Here is a 25623-nt window from a genome sequence, read left to right on the forward strand (position 1 = left end):
ATAAGAATCCAAAACTTTGCTTGGTATAAAACAACAATCGGAGGCAGTAAACAAACCTTCTTGTGGAATCCTTTACTAATGAGCATAAGAGTGGACCCCCAGCCCCCCACTCCACTTCAGGGACGAACTCGAGCCACTACTCTTCAACAAACACCTGGTCACAAGCTGGGCACTCAATCTGTAACCCTCCTAGCTGCCCTCTATGCCAGCCCTAATCAGCCTTATGATGTTGGCACTCTCCCGAAATGTAATGTTTTTTTTTGCTCCCCAATTGGCTTTACTCCGTGGGAAAAACACAAGTACAAACACAGGGGTGATAAAAATAGGTGTTCACGCTCTGCCAACGTCTTTGTTATTTTCATCTTGCAACACACACTTCCTCCTCCAGACTTCTACTCTGAACGCCCCTACTGTCACATTCCCTAGTCTCACAAGCCCCTCTAAATTCTGCAAACTTCCAGTCCCGAAGACTTGATGAGATAAGGGGAAGTGGCACAGGGATTGAGAACCATTCACCTCGAGGACTGGCTACGGCGACAGAGAACCATCAGCCACATGTAACTGTGCTAGAGACCTTTGAATTCACAGGTACGGATATAGAGACCTTTCATTCACTAGGTACAGTGACAGGGAACTTTCAATCACCAGGTATCGTGTTAGCGACCTTTCAATTCACAGGTAGGAAGATCGAGTTCTTTCCATCACTGGTTATAGTGATAGAGAATTTTCAATCACTGGGTATGGTGTTAGAGACCTTTCAATTCACAGGTAGGAAGATAGAGTTCTTTCCATCACTGGTTATAGTGATAGAGAACTTTCAATCACTGGGTATGGTGTTAGAGACCTTTCAATTCACAGGTAGGAAGATAGAGTTCTTTCCATCACTGGTTATAGTGATAGAGAACTTTCAATTCACAGGTAGGAAGATCGAGTTCTTTCCATCACTGGTTATAGTGATAGAGAACTTTCAATTCACAGGTAGGAAGATCGAGTTCTTTCCATCGCTGGTTATAGTGATAGAGAACTTCCAATTCACAGGTAGGAAGATAGAGTTCTTTCCATCACTGGTTATAGTGATAGAGAACTTTCATTCACTGGGTATGGTGTTAGAGACCTTCCAATTCACAGGTAGGAAAATAGAGTTCTTTCCATCACTGGTTATAGTGATAGAGAACTTTCATTCACTGGGTATGGTGTTAGAGACCTTCCAATTCACAGGTAGGAAGATAGAGTTATTTCAATCACTGGTTATAGTGATAGAGAACGTTCAATCACTGGGTATTGTGTTAGAGACCTTTCAATTCATGGGTACGGATATCAAGTCCTTTCAATCACTGGGTACAGTGATAAAGAACTTTCCATCACTAGGTATGGTAGTAAAGACCTGGTTGTAGTGATAGAGAACTTTCAATCACTGGGTATGGTGGTAGAGACTTTTAAGTTCACGGTACAGAGATAGAGACCTTTCAATCACCGGGTGCAGTGATAAAGAACTATCCATCACTAGGTATTGTCTTAGAGACCTTTCAATTCACGGGTAGGAACATAGAGAACTTTAAAAATCACTAGGTATGGTGGTAGAGTCCTTTAAATAACTGGTTACAGTGATAGAGAACTTTCAATCACTGGGTATGGTGTTAGAGACCTTTCAATTCACAGGTAAGAAGATCAAGTTATATCAGTCACTGGGTATAGAGATAGAGACTTTTCAGTTCACGGGTACAGAGATAGAGACCCCAAGATGGGGCTGGAATCATCCCTATTCTCCTTTTCTGCAGATGACGCAGCCCTCTTGGCAACATCGGCTAATGGGCTGTAGGTTACCTTAGGGGCTTTTGTTGAGAAAAGCTCTGATCTCCAAATGGTGGTCAACATAGGGAAAACCAAAACGTTGTTTTTCTTGCCTAAATTTAAAAAGCACACTAAAATCAAATTGTACATTAACAGTATCCCTTTGAACCAAGTTCGGAGCATTCATTATCTTGGTGTGAGACTTTATGACAAGGGTACATGGACCAAACAGTTAACGAAATCGTGTGCAACCTTGGACAAATATAGTGGTGCAATTTGGAGATTCTTTCTTGCACATGGACGGGGGGCTTTCACACTTGCACGCACCATGTATACTGCTCAAGCAAAGGCGGCGGCACGTATGGCAGTGAGACATGGGGGTATGCTGCTGCCGGAAAAATGGGTTTGGTGGAGAGGGGATTCTTTAAGTGTTTCCTTGGGTTACCACAATCCTGCCCGGGCACACCAATCTATCTTGAGCTTGGCCTCATGTTGATAGAAGTTGATGTCACCCTTGAGTCAATTCTGCAGTGGATAAGGGTTTGGACAACACCAGAGCTAAGGGTCTATCGTGAGACCATAATACGAATGCGAGGGTGGGAGATCCTTGGCATGGTTTGTCCATGTAAAAGGCTTTCCGTTGAGCTATAATTTGGAGGCTTACTAGGACGATCCCACAAATATCCCAGTGGGCTCTGTTGATAGGTTAAAGAACATGGTGCAAGCGGTTGCCATAGTAGATATGACTAATACCTGTAGCAGGCTGGTTATAGGCAATTTCTATCTAGAATGTAAACTGCTTCCGGGGTTTGCGACCTATCTGGGTGTGGTTATCCCACCCAATGCCTGTTATTTCTATACAAGATTTAGGTTGGGCCAACTAAATCTGGCTTACCAAACATGCAAATGGGATATGGCACGAAATTATATTTGCCAAGCCTGTGGCCTAGCTAAAGAGACTCTCTGCCACTTTCAGTTTTTTTGCCAGAGGTATGCAGCTGTGAGGAATAAGTCATTTTGTAATTTATTTTATTTTATTTTAGTATTTGTATAGCGTGCTGCAACCCATGGGCATAGAGGCGGTGAGAAGAATACGTATGCAGGCTTGCTTGAGGGTTACAAGATAGCGGCCCATTACAATTAATAAAACAGTTACATCGAATACAGTAGGTTACAAGTCAGGTGCAGTAAGCATAGACAGTCGTAAACTGAGACAATAGGGGGAGGCAATTTTAGGCAAAAAGCTTAGTCTTCAGGGCTTTCCGGAAGGTTGTGTGTGATTCGATCATCCTGAGTTGGGCAGGGAGGGTGTTCCAGTGACTTGCAGCCAAGGTAGGGAAACTGGAGCCACCAGCTCTGACTCTTTGTGTGTGGGGAACAGTGAGGCGATTGGCATACGCAGACCTGGACCGTCTGACGGGTGTTTTTATGGTGATCCTCTGAGCTAAGTAGGTAGGTGCCAGTCCATGGATGCATTTGTGTGCAATGGCCAGTGTTTTGAAAATGATCCTTTCTTTGACAGGCAGCCAATGGACCTGCCTTCTCACTGCAGAGATGTGCTCTCTGCGATCTATACCCGTTGCGGCCCTCAAGGCATTATTTTGAGCAACTTGAAGTTTTTTTGGGAGGTGCCGGCATAGAGTATGTTACAGTAATCTAGCCTAGATCCTATAATGGCCCTTGCAATGGTGATGCAGTTGTCTTGTGATAAGAAAGGCCTCACAGCATTAATTAGTTTGGAGTGGTAAGCAGCTGAGGAAGCAATGGCATTAACCTAATGGTGTGGTATACGTCGAACAAGGGGTGCTTTACTATTGTTTCGCTACTCCCTTGAAATAAACAACGTTTACTTTGTGGCATCTTACCTGTCCCAGGCTTGGTCCATAAGGTCCAGGGCAATGATGACGTGGGGGGACCAGTTGATGGGCTAGCCAACTAAGGAACATTTCACTGGCCCATATAGTCCATTGATTTTGGATTGGAATTTAATCCTGTAATCAATAGGCCTTTGAATTTATGAAATGGCAAAATTGACATTTAATAAGCATGTTCCTTATGCACTGAATGTTAAGTATTAACTGTATTTTCTCATGTTGCTCTGTCTTAAAATGGTGCAGCTTTTTAAACATTTTGTTGACATATCTATTCAATATTGATCTTACCATGATGTTTGCCTATTTTATCTTTTTATGCAATGTTATGAATTGTTATGTATTGTGGCTAATGACTATGTCGACTAAAGCCTTACGAAATGATAGAGACCTTTCAATCACTGGGTATGGTGTTAGAGACGCTTCAATTCATGGGTAGGAAGACAGAGACCTTTCAGTCACCAAGTACAGTGATAGAGAACTTTTAATCACGGGGTACAGTGACAGATGAGAGAGAACTTGCAGTTCACAGGTAGGAAGATACAGACCTTTCAATCACAGGGTACAGTGATAGAGAACTTTCAATCATGGGGTACAGTGATAGAGAACTTTCAATCACTGGGTATGGTGAGAGAGAACTTGCAGTTCACGGGTAGGAAGATACAGACCTTTCAATCACAGGGTACAGTGATAGAGAACTTTCAATCACAGGGTACAGTGGTAGAGAACTTTCAATCACAGGGTACAGTGATAGAGAACTTTCAATCATGGGCTACAGTGAGAGAAAACGTTCAATCACTGGGTATGGTGAGAGAGAACTTGCAGTTCACGGGTAGGAAGATACAGACCTTTCAATCACGGGGTACAGTGAAAGAGAACTTTCAATTACCAGACTAACTATTAAGTAATTTAAGCTGCCCTTAGGGCTTGGCATGATGGGACTGCAGAAGGATTCAAACTGCGCCCCCTGTAGGACGAGGCAGAAATAGCCAGTTGGAGCATGCATACCTAGCCTTTCAACTCTGGTTCAGAGACATGTAGCCCTTCCCTGCTAGGACTGCAAGGCAGCAGGGACACGGCCAAAGGTAAATGATGGCCTTTCCCCTTTTGGATTGAATGGGAAGCCTTGAAGGCCACAGGGCCACTGGGATGTTAGAGTGGGCATGGGTAGACTGCCTCATGTCGGACTACAAGGGATCTTCTTTTGGCTTAGAAAGTGTTGAGAGGGTTGGCATTAGGATACAATGGGTATCCTCACTAAGGCTCAGCTACTCAGAGTATTTACCCAAAGATCACCCAGCATTGATGGGCCTTCTGGGGGCACCTTCCCTTATCTTCCACTCTGCGTTATTTATGTTCTACCAATGGCCTAGGCAAATATAGGGGGAGAATGACATGTGTTTGACACTCCTCGAAAATGAGACTGTCCATAACATCGACTAATCCACGGTTGACCTACTTGAATTTATTCCAAATCAAAAGCCGCTTAGCACTTGACATCCTTTGATAAAGTGTGATCGCATTTCTTTCATTAATTCGAGCCAACATTTAGAACTATTGGAGAAATGATCTAGCCATTTCTTGTAATGGTATTCAAAAACAGGGTGATAGGCATGTTTGCGTAAGAAGATATTTGTTCTAACAATAACAGTGTGAGAAACCCACGATTTAGGGACTGTACCATCATTACAAGTCATTTTGAGAAGATTAGAAAACGAGGTTTTAAGATCTTACATTTATTTCTGACTACACAAAATTTCCTTAAATGTGCTCAGCGAGTACATGTACACAATGAAACAGTAGTGCACACAATGCAAGACTGGCATGCAGTGAGCCTTAGTGCTTTGCAATTGTCACATATTTTTGAGGTTGGAGAACAGGGTGTTCGGCAAGCCTATAAGATAAGGCGGCCTAATTGCTCATGCCTCATTTTGAAATGGACCCCCACTCGTCTTTAGGCGGCCCTGCTGAGAGCACAGATTCACTCCTGTATCTCATGGTTGACCTGGTTTTCCATTCCTTAAGGCCCCGGCCCTGCTTGCTTCCAGACAAAGAGAATTTTAAAGACCCGGAAACAAAGCCTGATTGGCCAGGCAGGAGCAACCCTCTCCCCAGGGTGCTACCCTGCTTTTCCCATCCTTCCATCTTTCTGCATAAATTGAGGATACGAGGAACACTCTTTTTGCCTCAATTCCGATTAATAGCATTTCTAGAGGTCCAAGAAAGCATGGGGATAGCAGAGACAGTCTATTGAGGAGAGTGATGCTACAGGCTCTGCTGACCAGGTTTTTGGCCATTGAAGATAATAATAATGAAAATAAATACATTATGTGCTGCAAAAATGACTATGCACTGACTTTGCACGGGCTTTGCACTGCAAAAATACACTTTACACAGTTCCATGAATCAGGGTTTTTGTCTGCACTGCAAAGTCACTTTTCAGCAGTGCAACGTCACTTTGAACTTATTGTGAGATCATGCAAACAGAAAGACCATGCACACCGGGGGTCTGTGGTGCGCTAGCCGTAAACCTTCCCTAGTCCCGCATTTAGGGCCTAATTCACGGAAGCATTTTATATGGAAAAACCCCATTGGAAAACGCTGCGTGAATCTAGGCTTTTAGAGTTTGCTGGAATTGTTAGAGTGAAAGGGAACTGGGACTTAGTAAACTGGGAGTGTACTGGGATGGTTCAATGTGTCGTTGCATTGTGACTGGCACGCTGTGATTGAAGTATGCTAGAAAAGAGAGTATAGTCTGTGATTGTGAAATATGGACAGTTACTGGGATTGTGCGGCCTACACTGAGACTGTCAAACTGGTGGCATTATGTCACTGCAACTCGCAAACTGGCAGTATAATGGCACCGAGACTGTCAAACTGGTGGCATAATGGCACCAAGACTGTCAAACTGGCGGTAAAATGGCCCCTAGACTGTCAAACTGGCAGTATAATGGCACCGAGACTGTCAAACTGGTGGCATAATGGCACCAAGACTGTCGAACCGGCGGTAAAATGGCCCCAAGACTGTCAAACTGGCGGTATAATGGCACCAAGACTGTCAATCTGGTGGCATAATGGCACCAAGACTGTCAAACTGGCGGTAAAATGGCCCCTAGACTGTCAAACTGGTAGCATAATGGCCCTAAGACTGTCAAACTGGCGGTAAAATGGCCCCTAGACTGTCAATCTGGTGGCATAATGGCACCAAGACTGTCAAACTGGCGGTAAAATGGCCCCTAGACTGTCAAACTGGTGGCATAATGGCCCTAAGACTGTCAAACTGGCGGTAAAATTGCCCCAAGACTGTCAAACTGGTGGTATAAGGGCACTATAATTGTTGGAGGACTCTTGGATTTCCACTTAGTGCACTGAGGTTCTGAAAATGCAGCAGAGATTTTGCATAGTGGAAGTGCAGTGAAATTGTGCAAACTGTGCATGAGCAATGCACTGAGATTATCTGACGCCTATTGTTTACTAGGATTGTGCAAACTGGAAAGCACTGAAATTGTACAGGAACTGCAACCATTCAGTGTAACTGACATTTTCACATTTGGAATATAGCAGATTTGTGAAAACTGTGAATACATGGAGATTGTCCCCAATAGGAATATACAAGGGTCTGTGCACACTGGGAGTCTACTTGTGTTGTACAAACCACTACAAAACGGATTGTAAAAACTCGCCACTATTTTGACGTTACACCAGTATTCTGATGGAAGGGTAAAGTACCAGAGATGTCTGCATTACACTGCTTTTTCAGGTGTTTGGAACACTACAAGCTTATCCTAGCCCCATGTTGTGATGTTCTTAGCAACAGCAGAGTGCCATGAAAATGACACCTGCGCCATATTTTCAAGCACCACCCCTTCAAATGCATTATATTTCTGACGCAGTGGTATACAGAACATACACTTGCATAAGTGGCAGACATGTGAGGCTTTAAGGCAACACATTTGCCCTACACCGAAATAACAAAATGATGTGTCTGCAAGCCTGCACAGCACACCCCCCTCCCCCACACTTCCCTAGTGCAGCACAAAAAAAGCATCCACATCTGGCCTCATCTTATTGGGATTGATAAACTGGGAGTGCAAAAATACTTTGCGAACATAATGTAACTATGCTGTGATCGGGCAAACGGGGATTAGGCAGACTCAGAATACTGAGATTTTGCAACCTAGGAATTAGTCTGAAGTTTATGTGAGGTGTGTTAGAGGTGGGTTGCGGATCACATGCCACTGGGTGAATATGAGTGTGGGTACATATTTGGCACCATTTTTTTCCAAACTGGATGGCCCTCATTACAAGTCAGGCGTTAAGGGATTAACGGCGCCGTCGGCGCCGTTAACCCTTAACGCCTGATTCACACTTTAACGCCTGCTTTTTTTTTACGGTGCCGTAATTAGCGCCTTCCCCATCCCCATTATGCCCTATGGGGCAAAAATGGGAATGGGGAAGGGCAAATGGTGAATGGGGAATTACCGCCCCACTCACCTTGGAATGGGGCGGTAATTCCGCCATCCACCATGGCGGAATCCGGCCATGGACCATGGTGCTAATAGCACCATGGTCCACCGCCTGACTTGTAATGAGGGCCGATGTGTTTGTTATGTTGTTTTATAGCACTTTTAAACTGTGCAATTCACACCACAATGGATTTAAGGTGCTGGTCCCGTGTCCAAAAACAAGGCAGTGAAGAGGAAAACAGGGCAAAAGGTGGGATGGGGAGAAGCGGGACAGCGTCGCACAGAACTATCATGTGCATTGCTGCCCTCCTTTCGGAGGATAAATCATCTTGGTTTTGGAGGGATGTTATGTGGTTACTGCGGGGAAGCTCGCCCCCGCTTTGGCTGACATTTCATGTTCACCTTTTTAGGGGATTATGATTACATGTAATTATTTTATTTAGCGCACCTTGGGCCTCATTATGAGCAACGTCCCCCGACCCGCGATTGGGCAATAATCCGGCCCATTATGAGTTGAATTGACAGGTAATTGCCCATTCGCGGGTGGCGGTATTGACAGGCTCCCGATCCCCATTTTGCCACATACGGCAGAATGGGGGTGGGGAGCATGGTTGCACCGGCACCATTTATAACGGTGCAATCACAAGCTCTGCTCGCAGGTGCCTCACAGCCCGCCAGGTAAGACCTGGCGGGCTGTCAGGAACCCGCGAGCAGAACCCGTAATGTGGCGGGATGGTATGAACGGTGCCGGGGCCTTACCGGCAACGTTCATACCATCACTGCAGTGTCCTAATGAGGTCCAATGCCTCTATGAAACTTGTAGTGGTTGCCAAACAGAAATATAATCAAAAAGAACACCCACGTCCAAAACATATAAGGCCCAGTGGTTCGTAAACAACAATCAATTAAATGATTTCATGCTCATAGGGGGTCATTAAGAGGTAGTAGGTAACCATGCCGCTATTAGCGGCATGACTGCCCCCTTAAGGGGTACCGGGTCCGGGTTCCTTGAATGAGGAATAACGGGGCCATTCCGCCCTTGGAGGGCCGGTTAATTCCTCATTCAAAGAACCCATTCCCATTCGAGCCCCATTAGGGCTCAATGGGAATGGGGAGGATGCTAACAACACCTTAATAACAGGCCCGTTGTTAGCACCCTGGTCTGCTTGCGGGACCCGCTAAGGGCTCCTGGGAAAACCAGGCGTCCTTAGCGGGTTCCCGCAAGCAGACTCGTAATGGGGCGGTAAAGGGTTGACGTCTCCAGCACAATTACCGGTGCCGCTAACCCCTTACCGCCTACCTCGTAATGACCCCCATAGTGTATAAATACTCTGCCATATTTAGGGCCTGATTCATGGAGAAATGTTCATTGATCCCGCAAAGCATGCGCTCCCAAATCGACTTTTTGCGTCCATGCGTGCATAAGAATTTCTGTGTGCTCTGAACATTCATGGAATTGTTCCCGAAAAGTAACCCTATGCACACATAGTGCCCGGAACTTCCACTATAAGCCCCCACGTATAGCAATACCAGCCGCTTATACAGATCTTTGAGCACTCCTCGACTGAAAAATAATGCACCCCAGCAATACTGCATGTGAACCCCTACAACCAAGGCAGCACCCCGGCGACACTGCGTAGGGTCCCGCATAACTATTCCCAGCACCCCCTCATCATGCTTATCATGTATCATAAAGTAGTCATTTCCTGGTAATTATGTGTGCCAATCCCTGTAAACCCTGTCTGCACCCCGTTACACAGATTACACGCACCACTAACTTCAATCAGAACCCCAACTGCATGAACGCAGCACTAAATCCAAGTTCAGAGCTTACCTTTGTGGGTTGATTCCTATGCGCATGGGTCTTTACGCCTGCCTTCGGGTGGCGGTGTGAGGTATCCAACCATCTGCCTGGGAAGTGTGCATTCGCCTGGGCTTTTTTGAAGTTTTGTAATTAAATGGAATGCTGGGAGATCAACCTCTGGAAAATGTGCGAGGCTAAACCACACACATTTTCATATGCTCGCAGCACAACAAACACATAGTCACGTGTAATCTGGGTGGATACAGTCTCAGGCACAGTCCCCCCTGTCATGTTCAGCTGGAATGTGGCAGCCTTCTGTATATCAAAGCATCTCAGGAAGGGGGAGGGCAACACCTTCCTCCTGTCATGATCAGCCTAATTAAATATCAAAGGCTCCATGGATCTGCCCTGTCTATTGTCAAAAGTTCTGCTGGTGGCAGCGTATACTGGTGAGAGTTAATTGAAACAGGCCTGCGAGAGGCCTGACTGCAGAACTGACAAAAGTAGACAGGAAACTAACAGCTATTTGATATACGATTTGTCAACTTGAAGCTAGTTCCCACCTCTCTCTATGAAGGGCAGTGAATGTCATGTCTGGGAAAACTGTTTACAGTAGGCAACCCCTGGAGGGCACTCCCTTTCAGAGGGAAGAAGTATGTGATTTGATAGAGACAGAAAGTCTGTTCTCACCACAAACTTCAAGGGAGACCTGCGCTTTGATCAGGAGCCACTGAGAGTTCAATTTACCAGAGAGATACTTTGATCCACAACAGACAGGAATATGGGTGGGACTTAATAGTACATATTATCACCCCTTACTTTTCCTGTTGCAAAGCACTCTGGTTATGACCTCACGCATAACAGAAGATTGTTGGTGGGGATTGGTTCATTAAGGTAGGCTCAGCCTTCACCAATCGCTGGGGCCCATTTGACTTTAAAAGAGGGATGAGGCCCTCTTTTGGCAGATCATCAGATGACTTAGAAAGGAGTCAGAAGGACTCATTTGGAACCTGGCTGAATGTACAGTCTGCCTTACAGCTTCTGCCAGTGAAGGAAGGCATGGATTTCCAAGAGGGAAGCAAGATCCCTCCTCTTAACATCTCCCAGTGAACAGAGGGAGATACCAGACTCAGAGGAACCATCCAGCAGCTCCAGAACACGTACCCAGCTAGCACACAGCGTGCCCTGCTAGGTTCTGCCAGCAATATTCCTAGGTGGGAAGTGCCAGAGAGTCTCTGAACAAAGGACAATGCCGTTGCCTGCAAACACTCTCCTCAGTTTTGGGCAATTCACCTTAAAGGAGGACACAAGCCCACTGAAGAAGCTAAGAGTGCCACAACAAGCATCTACCAGCATCCATCTTTTAATTACATTTTTGGGGCAGTCGAGCCATCAAACCGCGACTGGCTGCACCAATTACTGTTGTCACACTGCAGTCACCAAAGCCATCCAAGATGCCTCGACCAGCATTCCAGATCCAGCAACCAGCACAGAGACAATGATTCTTGACCGCGAGCCGCCATGTAGGCCAGCTTGCAGCCATCCGTCCAGACTTGCTTGCTGAACTGCCTGCCGCCTGATACCCTAACCTGTTTCCCATCTTGAACTCTGTCGCAGGAGATGTAAAGCGTCCTTTAACCGACTCGATGCTGTCGAGCATAAAGCTCATCTCAAGCACAAGCTACATTGTGGTTCTGTCCCTCTGGTCCTTCTCTGAAGGCCCCTAATGACATTTACAACCGAGTTGCTCCCTTGGTACTGAAACCAAATAACGTTGAACAGTTAAGACTGATTGCTTTACTGACAACCCTTCTGTCAGTAGCCAAAGTGCATCCCTTTCCTTTGTGAAACTGTCTCTCCTCTGTGTCCCTTTACAGGGTGGGTTGTATTTTGTAGTGTGCTAGAAATGTCTGTTATGATAACAATACATTAGATATGTTTATAGAACCATGACTGCACAGTTCCTTTTATCCTTGGGTAATAATTGTATTTTCGCTGTGTTGCGACTAACCAGCGATACACGACCTTGCAGAGATAAGCCTGCCGTACCGTCCACTTTATCAAAATTGGACAAAGAGGTCTATAATTTACTTGTGTTCCAATCTGTTCAGATCCCTTCTGGTGTACTAGAGGTGTGGGCCTGATGGTTTAGAAACCAATATTCATCCCTGGACCTTGGATGCCCTGGAATTTGCTTTGTTACAGGCAGTTGACTCAGAAGCTCTGCCTGGTGATTTCTCCGACGGGAGGTTGCGCGGTAACATCCATGAATAAGCTTGGTTCAGTGCAGTTGTGGGCGTGCGATTGACTTGTGCGGGCCGTCCCTCGACACGCCCACAATTTGCCTTCATGTTCCACCCCATACTTTTAACTCTGCGTAGGCCAACCCACCCTCTGCGTGGAGTCTTGCTCAATGAAACTAGAGGTATCACAATTTTTAAGTAAAATTGATCTTATTAAAATGGAGTGGAACTTGCTGATTCCAGGGTGTTTTAGTGTTATGCATGCTCACAGTTGTATTCAAGGTTGGATTGGCCCATAGGGAACTTTGGAGATTTCCAGGTAAGTTTCCGCCCCATTGGGTTCTTTTGTGTGGTATTTCCAAATGTTCCCATAGGAAACGGGTTGAGCCTGCTGACAATTTGTAATATGGGGACAGTTTGAAAATGATTTTCATTGCCTAAGTTGGTACCCAGTCCACCCCTGGTTGTATTTGTCGGTTCAGGAGGGAAAGTCTTCATGCTGATTCTTAATTCTGATATATTTACTCCTGTTCTTATGATGATTGCATCCATGTAATGGTGCTTTAATGTCATGTCCATAGTACTTCTTTTATTTTAGGAGGAAAAGAACTATGTCGCTATGATGAATTTTTTATTTTGATATGTTAATTACTGTTATTTTGTTTGTTGATTTTAAAAGTGTATTTATGTTTTAATATAAATTCTTGGGAACATTTGGAATTGCTATTATGCTTTATTTAGTGCCATTGCTATTGCTTCTGTTCTTTTTTGTTATGAGAAAGGTAGATCATGCTAACCATATCACATTAAATCAGAAACTTAACTCCATGTAATACTTTTCATTACTCTTTACCAAAAATACAACTCGAAATGTACTTTGTGATTATTGTTATAGAGGACCCCTTAAGCCTCTGATCAAATTGCAACCAGGTTTGCCCCTTTCTGCATAGGACTGACACACAAAATAATGTATTACTCTCTCTCTATCTCTATCTCTCTCTTTCTGAAAATGGCCCACAATACTGTTATGAGAATGGGTCTCTCTTGGGTTGAAGAAACTATTGATAACATAGCACTGCCCTCTAAGACAAAGGTCATTTTCTGGAGCTAAAGGCCTGCTTTTGGGCTAATTTGCATACCCACAATGCATTGCTCATGCGGCTGTGAACCTGAGGTAAACTTCCAGTGATGGCTACTGGGCCTGTGGCAAGTGTGACTTGGATTATTCCACTTCATTCATGATAAAACAAGTGACATGTAAAGTTGAACCATTTTTGTGGTAGGGCCACTGGCGTGAACTAGATGACCAGGAAACCTTCTAGCAGGTCCTCATGTCAAGTATTTTGGAACTCTGCAGCTTTGTTTGTTCCTTACGTGTTCTCCTTTGTTGCAGGGGCGCGTTCTCTATTGTGCGCCGGTGCCTGAAAGTGCTCTCTGGTCAAGAATACGCAGCCAAGATCATCAACACCAAGAAGCTGACTGCAAGAGGTATGATACAAGGTCCTGCACCTTCAACCTTTACCATTCTAGCATGCTAGAGTCACACCACCTACTCCACCTGGCAACTGCAAAATCTCGTGCTCCAGTCCTCTGCTTCTAAAACCTTTATTCTTCCTCTCATCTTGCCCCGCCTCGACTCCTGCACCTCCCTGCTGGTTGGGCCACCAGCCTAAGCGCTGATCCCTCTGTAATTGGCGCTCAATGCACCCATATGTACTTCCCCCACTGTGCACCCCTTATCCTTGCTTGCTTCTCTTTTCTTCTCCCCACACGTCTGCAGTTCTCATATTTGTATTTTCTTTTAAAAGACTTTCCCGCGCTTGCCTCACATTTACTCCCCGCCACTCTCTACATTCTTTCCTGCCCCTTTCGTACCTCTTCCCAGCCTCATCACCTCTCTTTCTGTTCTCGGTGTGTTTACTCTCAGTGTATGAGTGACTGCAGCTGCGACTGCCACATAGCCTGAGCTTTTCTGAATGATGGAGGTGGTGTCTCTGTTGGGCTGGGCCTGCTTCACTCTTATGATTGGGAATCTCTGGTTTAGAAGTAGTGTGAGGCTGACTGTGAGTTTTATCCCATAGTCACCCCTCTACTACTGCAGAGCAGAAGCCATTTCGTCACATCCAGTTCCATTCTTTTGCCCAACTTGTCAGTGCAGGGAAAGGGTTGTAATTCCCTGAAAGGTCACCTCGTGGAACAAGCATCGGCAAAGCCAACGATTTTGTATTTTGTGTAGGAATGGGTTAGGCATTTGCCAGACACTGTCGTGATAGTACTACCTGGCCATAAAATGACAATAGCTCAATGAAGCAGGTACCTGGGGAAATGATAACAGTGCCTGGCAAATGCCTGCCTAATACGTATACACAGGCCAACATTATTGGCTCTGCCACAACTTGCTTTTAACAGACCTTCAGATGCAAGGACTCAAGTACTGCTTATGAAACAAGTGGGGGATGGCACACTGGGTTAAGACATGTTTAGTAGAACAATAACACACATTCAACTGCAATGAAGCCATTAACTCTCAGCAGACCACTTTGAAATAACACTGGCAGGCCCTTCACAAAACAAGGTTTGATATTGCTGATTGACAGAGCAAGCGCAAAGAGATCCCAGTGAGAATATGTTTTGGACAAGGATGGGCAGGTAGTGGGTGGGAATGGCTATAGATTTTAAGATGGCCATGGGCAGTCAACGGGTAGGTAAATAAACAACACCCCAAGCTGTGAGGAGGTGCAGTCAGAACCTCAGGAGGGATGTATAGTATTCTAGGAAAAGTAAAACACCAAAACAGGATCCCAGGCGCGTGGATGATTTGCAGCTCCTGCGCCACCAGAGTCGTCACGTTATATTTTGCTATTATTTTGATGGCTTGTCTCGATTAGACCAGAACCATCTGCACTGCTACCAAAATGTGCTCTAGCACCTTGAAGCATCTCATGTTCTAGATGGAATTACCAATAACAATCTTGTACCCAAATAACCGGACAGAATCAAAGAATATGGCAAAGTACTACTTTATTATTAGCAAAGAATAAAGTAGGGCAATCTGGTGAACAATAAGCAGTAGTTCATGCATTCATACCCAATTGTGATTATACAAAGGTTTTATACCTCGATATGCGTCATCTATAACGTCATCCTATGTGGAAAACTGTAAAACCTATCAACGGTGGGATTGCTTAAGGGAACATATGTACCTATAACATCATTGGCTGCCCCTTATCTGGTGGGCACGCCTCGAACTACTTCTAAATACGCATAATACTGATTGTAGTGGAAAAATAGCGGCTAGTTGGTCTTTGCAACATTTTATAGCATGTTGCTACATAGACACTCTTATTGGTTGAAATGCTTTCCCAACCTTGGACTTTCGGCTCGTTAGCAGCACATAAGCAAAACGAAACTTTGCACATTTTCCTCCTCAGCAAGATTCTATAGGTCTCATCTACCTTGCGTTTCTGCATATATACCCTTATTAGTCAGCAGGTTACTTTATCTTCTTTGCATATATTATGTCTTCATATCAGATTACATGTTTCTCTTGTTACTTCAGTTACATCTTTATTCTTTGAGTATTTGCATATCGTTTCAGTGAGTCTCAGTATCTTTCCTATAAGACTTCACTCTGCTCTTGTCATTTTTCCTGTTATATCTCTATGATGTTCAAGGGTGTATGCAGACATCCTTCCACCCTCTCAGTGCAAGGGTACATTCGATACGGTTGTCTGAGTACATATCATCTCTCATTTACTCGATGCAGTATTGGGATGATACCTGGTGTTTCACATAGGGCTCTTCTCCTGCTGTTCCAGTATGACGGAGGTGAGGGGGCGGGTGTTAGGGATGACGTGTCCACCTGCTCCTCTACACTATAGTAATTGATATTCATAATATCTAACCCACAAAATATGCTAGTATTAAAACTGCAAATTTCACTGTGCATACTATACTGTATATAGTCAGTCCTGTCTGTCCACTGTCTGTTATCTGTCTGACTTGTCCTCGGCTCATGTACTAGGCATTCACCAGCAGCCACCAATCAGTTGGTCACTAACTCTTCTGCCCATAGTCTGGCAGCAGCCCTATGCGGTCCTAGTCCAATGTTTTCTTCTGAATTATTGGTCTGATGCCATCTGTGTGATCCTTCCCAATGGCATGAAAATGGCAGACAATTCTGGTGTTCCGAGCCAGTCCCCGAACATCCATTGTGTACACCAAAAACACCCATCACCGTTCGCCTGCGTTGCTCAATGCAGATTTCAGACCAATTCACAGGCATCCTGGGGTGCCCAAGCTGGGGTTGATATTTATCTTCCAGCACAATCTTATCTGATGCTGTCCTTGATCCTATGAACTTTCTAGTTTAGGCCAGATCTTCCTATTCACATTCAGTCATTTTTCTGGTCATTGTGCCTTCCACAAGTGCTTTCACAGCTGTGTATTTGCCTGCAAAATCAGTCCCTCTTTTTCAGTGCAGCTCCCTGGAACCTGCATCCCTACATTTCCTCTCCACTTTGACCTTCCAATGGTAGCCCGCCCTTCCAAACCACATACCGAGACAGAAGTCGGTCATGTTTGGCCCACCCCTTGGTGCAGCCTCAGTAGGGCAACCCTCACTTATTTCAACAGCCCTGTGCTTGACTTCAGTCGAATATCGTATGGTTGGCTTGCCTTGTAGGATCCCCACTGAATTCAACCGCCTTGACTCTCTGCTGCCCTTTATACCGACAATCTTTCCCATAGCTCTACAATATTAAGCCTTTGAACTGGTGTCCCTCTCCTTGATGCAAAACCTAGGTGCCCGTTTTGCTCTGGTGGCCCTCTATTTCATCTAGTTTCCTCACCGTTTTCTCTGGGCAGGTGGCTGCCGACGACTATCACCTGTGACGTCAGCTTTGCTCCCTTTGTCCTCTCTGGCTCTGCCATTTTTCAGCTAAGGTCTGTCTTCTTTCAGTGCTCCACTCTCGGCTTCGCCAACCCAGGTGCCACATGGAGTCTGCACCTAATTTGCCTGATGGTTAGATGATTGCCAGGCATTGACTGTGACTTCTGTGCCCAATCTTGCACTAGTCTTTGGGTTACTGTATAATTGTGATTCTTTGTATTTTTTTCTACATCTGCCTAGGAGACATTGGCCCTCATTCCGAGTTTGGCAGTAGGGGATACCGGGCACCAATAAGGAGACCGGTGCCGGTAATCCCCTACTGCCCGATTCTGATGTCCCCTAACGGGACCCGCAAGGTACGTTTGGTCGGACCAAACGTACCTTACGGGTCCTGTTAGGGGACCAGGGCACAAATAACGGGCTTCCTATTCGCGAGCCCATTATTTGCGCCCTCCCCATTCCCATTGAGCCCTATAGGGGCTAGGGCTCAATGGGAATGGGGAATGGCATTTTCAATGGTGACTTACCAGCCCCTCCAGGATCGGAATGGACCGGTAAGTCCCCACTGAACAACACCGGAGGCGGTACCGGTATGGGAGTCAGCCATGGAGCTATTTGCTCCATGGCTACCACCATACTCAGAATGAGGGCCATTGATTCTAACGTGGATAATTAGGATCACAGTTTGTCCCCCTATATTAAAAGGAAGGCAGCCCATTGATTCCCTAAAATGTTTACTTGTTTATGGGGATAACTCCCTATTTATTCACCTGACTTTTCCAATGCAGCAATTAAAAGGCTCACTTTCGACTCCCCGTTGGTTTTAAACACAGACTGCTTCTCCACTTACACCTCTTCAACAAACCCATACTGTCTCATCACTGAACAAACACATTGCGGGTCATTTCATACAATTTGTAAATTGCTCTCTGGGGACCTTGCACATCTGCACTTAGGTACAGAAGGGCCCCTCTGTACAATTCAGGAATGTTGGTGGCATTTACAATGGATTCCTATGGAATCCATCAGCAAATACCAAGTGGTATAGTTGGGCTGATTCCGTAGGAATCCATTGGTTTTGCAACAGCATGAAGAACGCGCTGACAGACAACCATGTGCAATTCGAATGCAGAGCAGGAATTCATAGTAGAAATGTTGTTCTGCACTGCAACTCCACCTATAAATTGAGTGGGAAAAAAAAACCTGAATATAAGCTTTGTACGGTTTAGTTTTATGACACACACACACACACACACATGCACGCACAGACAAACATATGCACACCACACATACAGAGAGATCCACAATAAAGCATAGTCCTTCTATCAGAAGGGCTGCACAGGAGAATTTAGTAGAGGCTGGAGCGACCCCTTTACATGGTGCTTTACATTATGAGAAAGTGATACTTAAGTGAGTTACAATCCAGTTATTTGAGAGGGGAATGCAATTGCTAAAGGAAATCGGGACTGACGGATAGACTGGCAAATGACATACGTGTGATCTGTCAAATACAGATCAAGTAATTAGAGAGAGAGAGAGAGAAGTCAGAGAGAGAAGACAGAGAGATAGAGAGAGAGAGAAAGAGAGTGTGAGAGAGAGAGAGAGAGAGAGAGAGAGAGAGAGAGAGAGAGGAAGGTGCTCACAGGGGTGTTATAATGAAGTGGCTAGTGTTATTTTTAAGGGAGAGGAGATGGCGTTTAAGGGCAAATATAAAAGCTGGGATATTAGTGGTGTTTTTTTTATATTGGGTCAATGGAGTTCCAGTAAAGAGGGGACATGAGCAGGGTCGGACTGAGGCATAAAATTGTCTTGGGCACCAATGAAAAAGTGGCTCACAGCTGCAAATAGCAGTTCACTCCTTTTGTGACAAACGGTTTGAGTAGTTCCTAAGGAGGAGGTTTTTGATACAATGTGATGCAAATTGTGCATTTTAAAGAATATTTATTCAGTAACACTGGTCAAAAGGTCTAACCGCATAGTGAAGTAACTTATCAAACTGGCTTAAATGGGCCAGAAAAATGGCTCACATTGACCAACAAAAAAAAGGCACACACTAGCATTTTGTGTTTTTGGTTTGGGCATTGCCCTATTGTACTGTGGGCCAGTCCGAGCCTGGCAATGAGGGCAAAAGAGCCGAAGTGGGAGGCAGCAGAACCAGGACAGGAAACAGAGGGATTGCATTCTGTGCACGAGCCAAGAGTCTAACATCAATCACACAGTGCAAGAGGATAATTCAGGGGCAACGCGCTCGCCTTGGAAGCAAGACAACGCAGAGCGACATATGTTCTATCCCCGGGTCCACACTTAGAAACCTCTGGGTTTTAAGCGTGTTAAAAATAACCAATTACAATTCCAGACCAGATGCATTGAAAGACACTGTACAACGAACATAAAGAAGGATAGATCTTGCAAAAAACCTCTCCCTGACTGCTTTCTAGTGCCAATATGTAGTGCTGGGGGCGCTGTTCTCTCCATTCGGTCCCCACCCTGAAGCTAATCCAGCCTGACCAATGTCCCACCTCCTCCCATGTGTTGACTACTGTCTAGCAAGAACTGGCTTGGCCTTTTGTCGCAGACCACTCATGGCTCAAACATGTACAAAAGTCTGTCAAATCAAAGTGCCATGTCTGTCAAGTCCCACGCAGGCTACTCTGGTGAAGGTAGGGCAGCTGAGTCAGACTGCCATCGCTCCACCAATGCACGCATGCCAGCTTGTTGGCCATCGTTTTCTCCCCATGGCATGCTGCACACTGCTCACTCCCAGCCATAGAAAATCTAATGTTTCAATACTATACTGCTCCTTGATGACCCATTCCTCTTACGAGGCTCCCGTTACATACCATAGAGTGCAAAGATAAGACACAAGTGCAAGGTGCTAGCCATGTACCATAGGTTAAGACAGTTAAGGGTATAATCGCTGGTGGGTGCGCTCTGGCTCTCAAAAAGATACAACAAATATATCAATTCTAGCCCACTGTGCTGCCAACACAAGGAGACTCTACCCCAGGCCTCCGAAAAAGTGAAGTTTGAGGTCAGAATCCATACATAAGATGTACTAGTGGTTTTGCACCAATTTACACAGATTGTGCGCATACTTCAAATATTGTGTAATAACGTCAATGGTTGTATTTCTACTCTTTGCTTTGTTAGGAGTAGCTTTTAGCATGTTGGACCTGTCTAATGATCTGGTCCTATCATGTGACCTCTTTCAAATTACTGACGGGTACCCTCTCTCTTTAAATATATCTGTGAGTAATTGCCATTCGTTATCAAATTGCTCTTCCTTAATGCAATTTTGACGCAAGCGATAGAACTCCCGTACCCGTATATTGGTCACAGTGGATATTCTATGGCAACTCGCATGTAATGTTGAGTTAACCTCTGGAGGTTTACGGTATTCTTTTTTGATCTATATATGTATGCAGACCTAGAAAATCAATGCTGATGTCACTGCAATGTCCTGTCAGTGTGGTGCCAAAGATGTTATCATTCAATTAATGAGTACAGCTCTCTTAACTTTGTTGGGTGCCATGCCATATGATGATAATATCATCGTCAATATAACAATTCCAAATTATGATATTACCTATAAAGTCATTGTTGTACAGAGTGTGTGTTTGTTCATACTGTTCCATGAACAGGTTGGCCAGTGGGGGGGCATACTTAGCCCCCATTGCTACTCCCTTGATATTACATGGGGACACCACGTTAACCTGCATTTGTTGTCAGTTCTAAAATCACTTTCAACATCAGTTTCTACTAAAGTATATGGGAACACCTAATGCCCATGCACGAATAGACAATAATCACCTTTCTGTTGGTTTGTTTCCAATGTTTCTCCTGCATGCCCCAAATTTACAAACATAGTATTTAACGGCAAATAAATATTTTACTTTTTTGGAATTGCTTATTTTGATGATCCGTCCTGTAAACATTAATGTTTCAACTGTCAGCCTTGAAGACAAACTATGGGCAAAACACATGTCTGATTTTGAATAAATCATGTTTATGATAAACTGTGTTACTTTCAGGGGTAAAGTCCTAAAAATGAAAATGGGGGGACTCATCAACAAACCCAACGGGATGTTATGTCACTAGAAATTAGTATATCAACGTGAAATATGCATATTTTGTTAAATTGGCTTTGCATAACCACCCAAATTGCATAGGACGAATGGCATTTGCCTTTCATGAAATCAACACACACACAAAACCAAGAGAGGATATTTTCTTCTAATAGTGTTTTTGAAAACATTAAAAGGTGTGCATGTTTTAAACTTCAAGAAACAATGCAAATATTTTCCCTGGAACCTGCAGTACCGAATTGGGACATTACACCTTTAGTTGTTTGTTATTTTTCATCAGGTTATATAGTGTGATTATATAGTGCAGTGGTGAAGTGTCCGGCCTGCAAACCTGACAACTATGTTTTGATCTCTGAGGTCACATCAAATAGGGTATTCAATGTTTCTATATTTAGCTGGCGGGACTGAGTCCACCCTCTGAAAAAAGTGGGTGGACTCCGTCCCCCAGCGTGTACCCTCGACTTGAGCCCTGGTTACTATTGCATGATTTCACGAGATTTCCAAACTCTGTCACTATTGGACGATTTCAAGATACTTATAGTTGAACAATAGATACCTTGCAGGCCAAGCGCGACTTGCCAAACCAATACAGATAAACTTTGCTAGTCATGTACCCCACACCTTTGCACTGCAGGGCATTTTAGTGGCATTTGGCAGGGGAGAAGGAGCATGAAATGGAATTAAATGAATATGTTTGCCCTGCTCTCCTTCTCTGACTCCAAAGAGCATAAGCTTTAATGCATGCATGAGATGTTCATGCAAATCTAAAATCACTGGAAACTGAGCCTCGGGTGGTTTTGTGCCTATGTCTCAGCATGATGAAAATGCCTTGTTACCCCGGGGAACCACCACTCTCGATAATGCCAAGAGCCAGGCTTGGACCGGCCTATTGAGCAATAGAGCAATGCCCGAACCAAAAATGGAAAATGCTAGGGTGGTACAATTTTTGTGGTCAAAGTGGGCTACTTTTTGGGGAAATGTGGGTCAGTCTGATGAGTTACTTCACTATGCAGCTAGTAATTCTGAGCAGTGTTGCTGAATAAATATTCTTTAAATTGCACAATTTGCATTGCATTTCATAGAAAAGCTCCCCCTTGGGTACTATTCAAACAGTCTGTCACAAAAAAATGAATTGCCTTTTGCAACTATGGGCTCACTTTTTGGTGCCCGAGACAATTTTATGTCCCAGTCCGACCCCACCAGGAACAAGATGTGTGTGGGTGATTCTCTACACCCAATTATTACCATTTCTAAAAAAATTCAATCCAGCTAATGAAGAAACCAGTCCCAGGCCACTGTCAGCAGGAACATCCTAATTTCTCAATTGTTCACCAATTAGTGTGTACAGTGAAACCAAACTATACAATGCAGACCAAATACACCTAATGAGGCTTTGCGATCGAACACAATTAACGCTGACGCAATACCAGGCATTGGTGCTCCCACAACTACAGCCCCTTTTCAACTGGATGGTTAAATGCAAGTTTAATCTGGTTAATGTTAAGGGTAATGTTCCATACATAAACACATTGCCCAATCACTACATCACATGGATACGTCTCATAACATCGACTCAATCCCAAAAGGGAAAACTGACACAGTCACAAAGGCAGCCTTCCAAAACTCTGCAGAAAGCAAATCCCATAAAGGTATCCTCAAATATTAGCCTACTCTGTTGATGCGATTGTATAAACATCCTTTAACATAGCATAACATAATCCTAAAATGCATTGGTGCCCTGTACTGAAATGCTGCTTGTTATCGAATGAGTGCAGTGTTAGTACCATCTCAGACCTTGGTGTTTGTGGAGCCAAGCGTGCATACAAACAAATGGCTGCATATCTACTTATTTCTATTCCTATATTTATAAAGTGCCAAAGCCCTCAGGCATCAGGGCGCTACACAAACACATCAGACCTGTGTGATGGCACATGTACTTCAGGAATGGTCTTTTGCTAGATTAAGATCAGCTCAGTCAAATAGGTGTGTTTTCAGAAGTTTTGGAAACACTGAATATCTTTGTTCTGCTCGTAATGCTGAGGGCCGATTATTCCAGCCTAGAGTAGATAAGGCTGGAACAGATCTTCCCCGGCCTCTAACTTTTTTAGATCTTGGAATGATCAGCAGGCCCTGTGAGCTTGAGTGGAGTTATCTGAGTGGGACATACATTTTCATCTGTTCTTTCAGGTAAGCAGGGGTATTACCTTGCAAGCATCTGTGGGTCAAGGTAAGAACCTTGAAGTGTATTCTTGCTGCTACCAACAGCCAGTGAAGCTTTCTCCTGGCTTGCAACACACACTCTCTCCTCTGGATGTCATGAATGATGGGAACAGTGGTCTAAACTGGGAATGATAATTGCCCTAACCAATGTAGTACGATTTGTTTGAGATAGAACTTCTTTAGCGTGTCTCAGAATTCTCAGATGGTACTGCATACTACTCACTCCCCCATCAACGTGGGCCTCCGAATTTACTGAGGCATTCATGTAAACACCCAGGTCTTAACTTTTCCTTTGATTTGATGCAATTATTTTCAACGCACATGTCAGAGTAGTTTGAATTTAGCTTATTTCTTGTTTAGTTTTATAATCACCATAAGGAGCTGAGTGTCATCCGCATAGTTGGTAAAATTGATGTTTAGAGTGGGGAGGAGGTTACAAAGGGGCTTTATGTATACATTATATTATATAATGGGGATAAACATGCTCCTTGTGGGACACCGTCCTGTACAACCTCCGAACAGACGTTGCAGTGGCGCAGCACACACGTGCGTGTCTATTACTAAGGAAATAGTTTATCCCGTTTGTTGTCTCTTTTGAGCATTTACCAGCTCGGTGAGCCACATCTGGTGTGCTGTGCCTCTTCTTTGTGCACTTCAGTAGTATTAATCTCCAAGCTACCCCTGCAGTAACCTCTCCAGCTCGGTGAGCCACATCTGGTGCGCTGTGCCTCTTCATTGTGCATTTCAGTAGTATTAATCTCCAAGCTACCCCTGCAGTAACCTCTCCAGCTCGCTGAGCCACATCTGGTGTGCTGTGCCTCTTCAGGGGGCACATCAGTAGTATTATTCTGCAAGCTACATCTGTGGTACCATCTCCAGCATGGTGAGCCACATCTGGTGTGGTGTGCCTCTTCTGGGTGCACATTAGGAATAATACTCTGCAAGCTTAATTTGCAGTAACATCTCCAACTCGGTGAGCCACATCTGGTGTGGTGTGCCTCTTCTGGGTACACATCAGTATATTATTTTGCAAGCTACATCTGCATTAACATCTCCAACTCGGTGAGACACATCTGGTGTGCTGTGCCACTTCTGGGTGCACATTAGGAATATTATTCTGCAAGCTACCTCTGCAGTAACATCTCCAACTCGGTGAGCCACATCTGGTGTGGTGTGCCTCTTCTGGGTACACATCAGTATATTATTCTGCAAGCTACATCTGCATTAACATCTCCAACTCGGTGAGACACATCTGGTGTGCTGTGCCACTTCTGGGTGCACATTAGGAATATTATTCTGCAAGCTACCTCTGCAGTAACATCTCCAACTCGGTGAGTCACATCTGGTGTGGTGTGCCTCTTCTGGGTACACATCAGTATATTATTTTGCAAGCTACATCTGCATTAACGTCTCCAACTCGGTGAGACACATCTGGTGTGCTGTGCCACTTCTGGGTGCCCATTAGGAATATTATTCTGCAAGCTACATCCGCAGTAACATCTCAAGCTTGGTGAGCCACATCTGGTGTGCTGTGCCTCTTCTGGCTGCACATCAGGAATATTATTCTGCAAGCTACCTCTAGAGTAACATCTCCAGCTCAGTGAGTCACATCTGGTGTGTCGTGCCTCCTCTGGTGGTACACCAGGAATATTGTGTTCAGTGCTGGTCTCAAATTACGAAAACAATAGCCAAATCTGAAAAATCCTAGGAAGGCAGTTGAAAAATGCACAAGTATTATACAATGGGCCTCATTATGAGTGTGCTGGTCTGCAAACAGCGGTGCCGGTAGGCCTACTGGCACCGTTGTTTCCGGAGCGTCACACTACGCCTCTGCGGGAGGGTGTCGTCCCGCCCACCAGGTTCGGTGCTTCTGTGGTCCCCATGGGACTCCATGGGAATGGGGACTTACAGGATTACCGGCACCTGACTTTCTGGCCGCCGGGTCGGAATACCCCGGTATTACCGGGAAGTCGGCCACCGGTAAAATTCACAAGTCCAGCGGTAACCTGCCGGTTTTACTGGCATGGTTACAGCCGGACTTGTGATGAGGTCCAATATCTAGAACGAGAGACTCGTGAGCCTGTACATGTGTCCTTGTCCAGGTGTAGGACCGTGATACATGATCACTGGAGAAAATACTAGGTGAGCCCCCCCCGTTTGCAATCTCTTCTGCAGACCCTCTCAGTGTGCTGCTCTTTGCACGGCAATCATCTGTTTCCTTTCCTGCTTACAGAGGTCAGGTGCCAACCTGT

The 25623-nt window shown here is 44.8% G+C and overlaps 1 protein-coding gene across 10 annotated transcripts in view; it reads left to right on the forward strand.

The window, feature by feature from the left end:
* The window catches only part of CAMK2A (calcium/calmodulin dependent protein kinase II alpha), a 605670-nt gene that overhangs the window by 153307 nt on the left and 426740 nt on the right, over positions 1 to 25623 (forward strand). For 5 of the 10 annotated variants that reach the window (XM_069654060.1, XM_069654051.1, XM_069654052.1 and 2 more), the window contains exon 2: positions 13569 to 13675. In XM_069654060.1, the coding sequence (XP_069510161.1) occupies positions 13569 to 13675 (107 nt within the window). The remainder of the gene's footprint in view (positions 1 to 13568; positions 13676 to 25623) is intronic. The other 5 variants (XM_069654056.1, XM_069654059.1, XM_069654058.1 and 2 more) reach the window with 1 other exon arrangement.

Source organism: Ambystoma mexicanum, chromosome 3q (assembly GCF_040938575.1).
Source record: "Ambystoma mexicanum isolate Mex_15411 chromosome 3q, UKY_AmexF1_1, whole genome shotgun sequence".
Classification (NCBI taxonomy): domain Eukaryota; kingdom Metazoa; phylum Chordata; class Amphibia; order Caudata; family Ambystomatidae; genus Ambystoma; species Ambystoma mexicanum.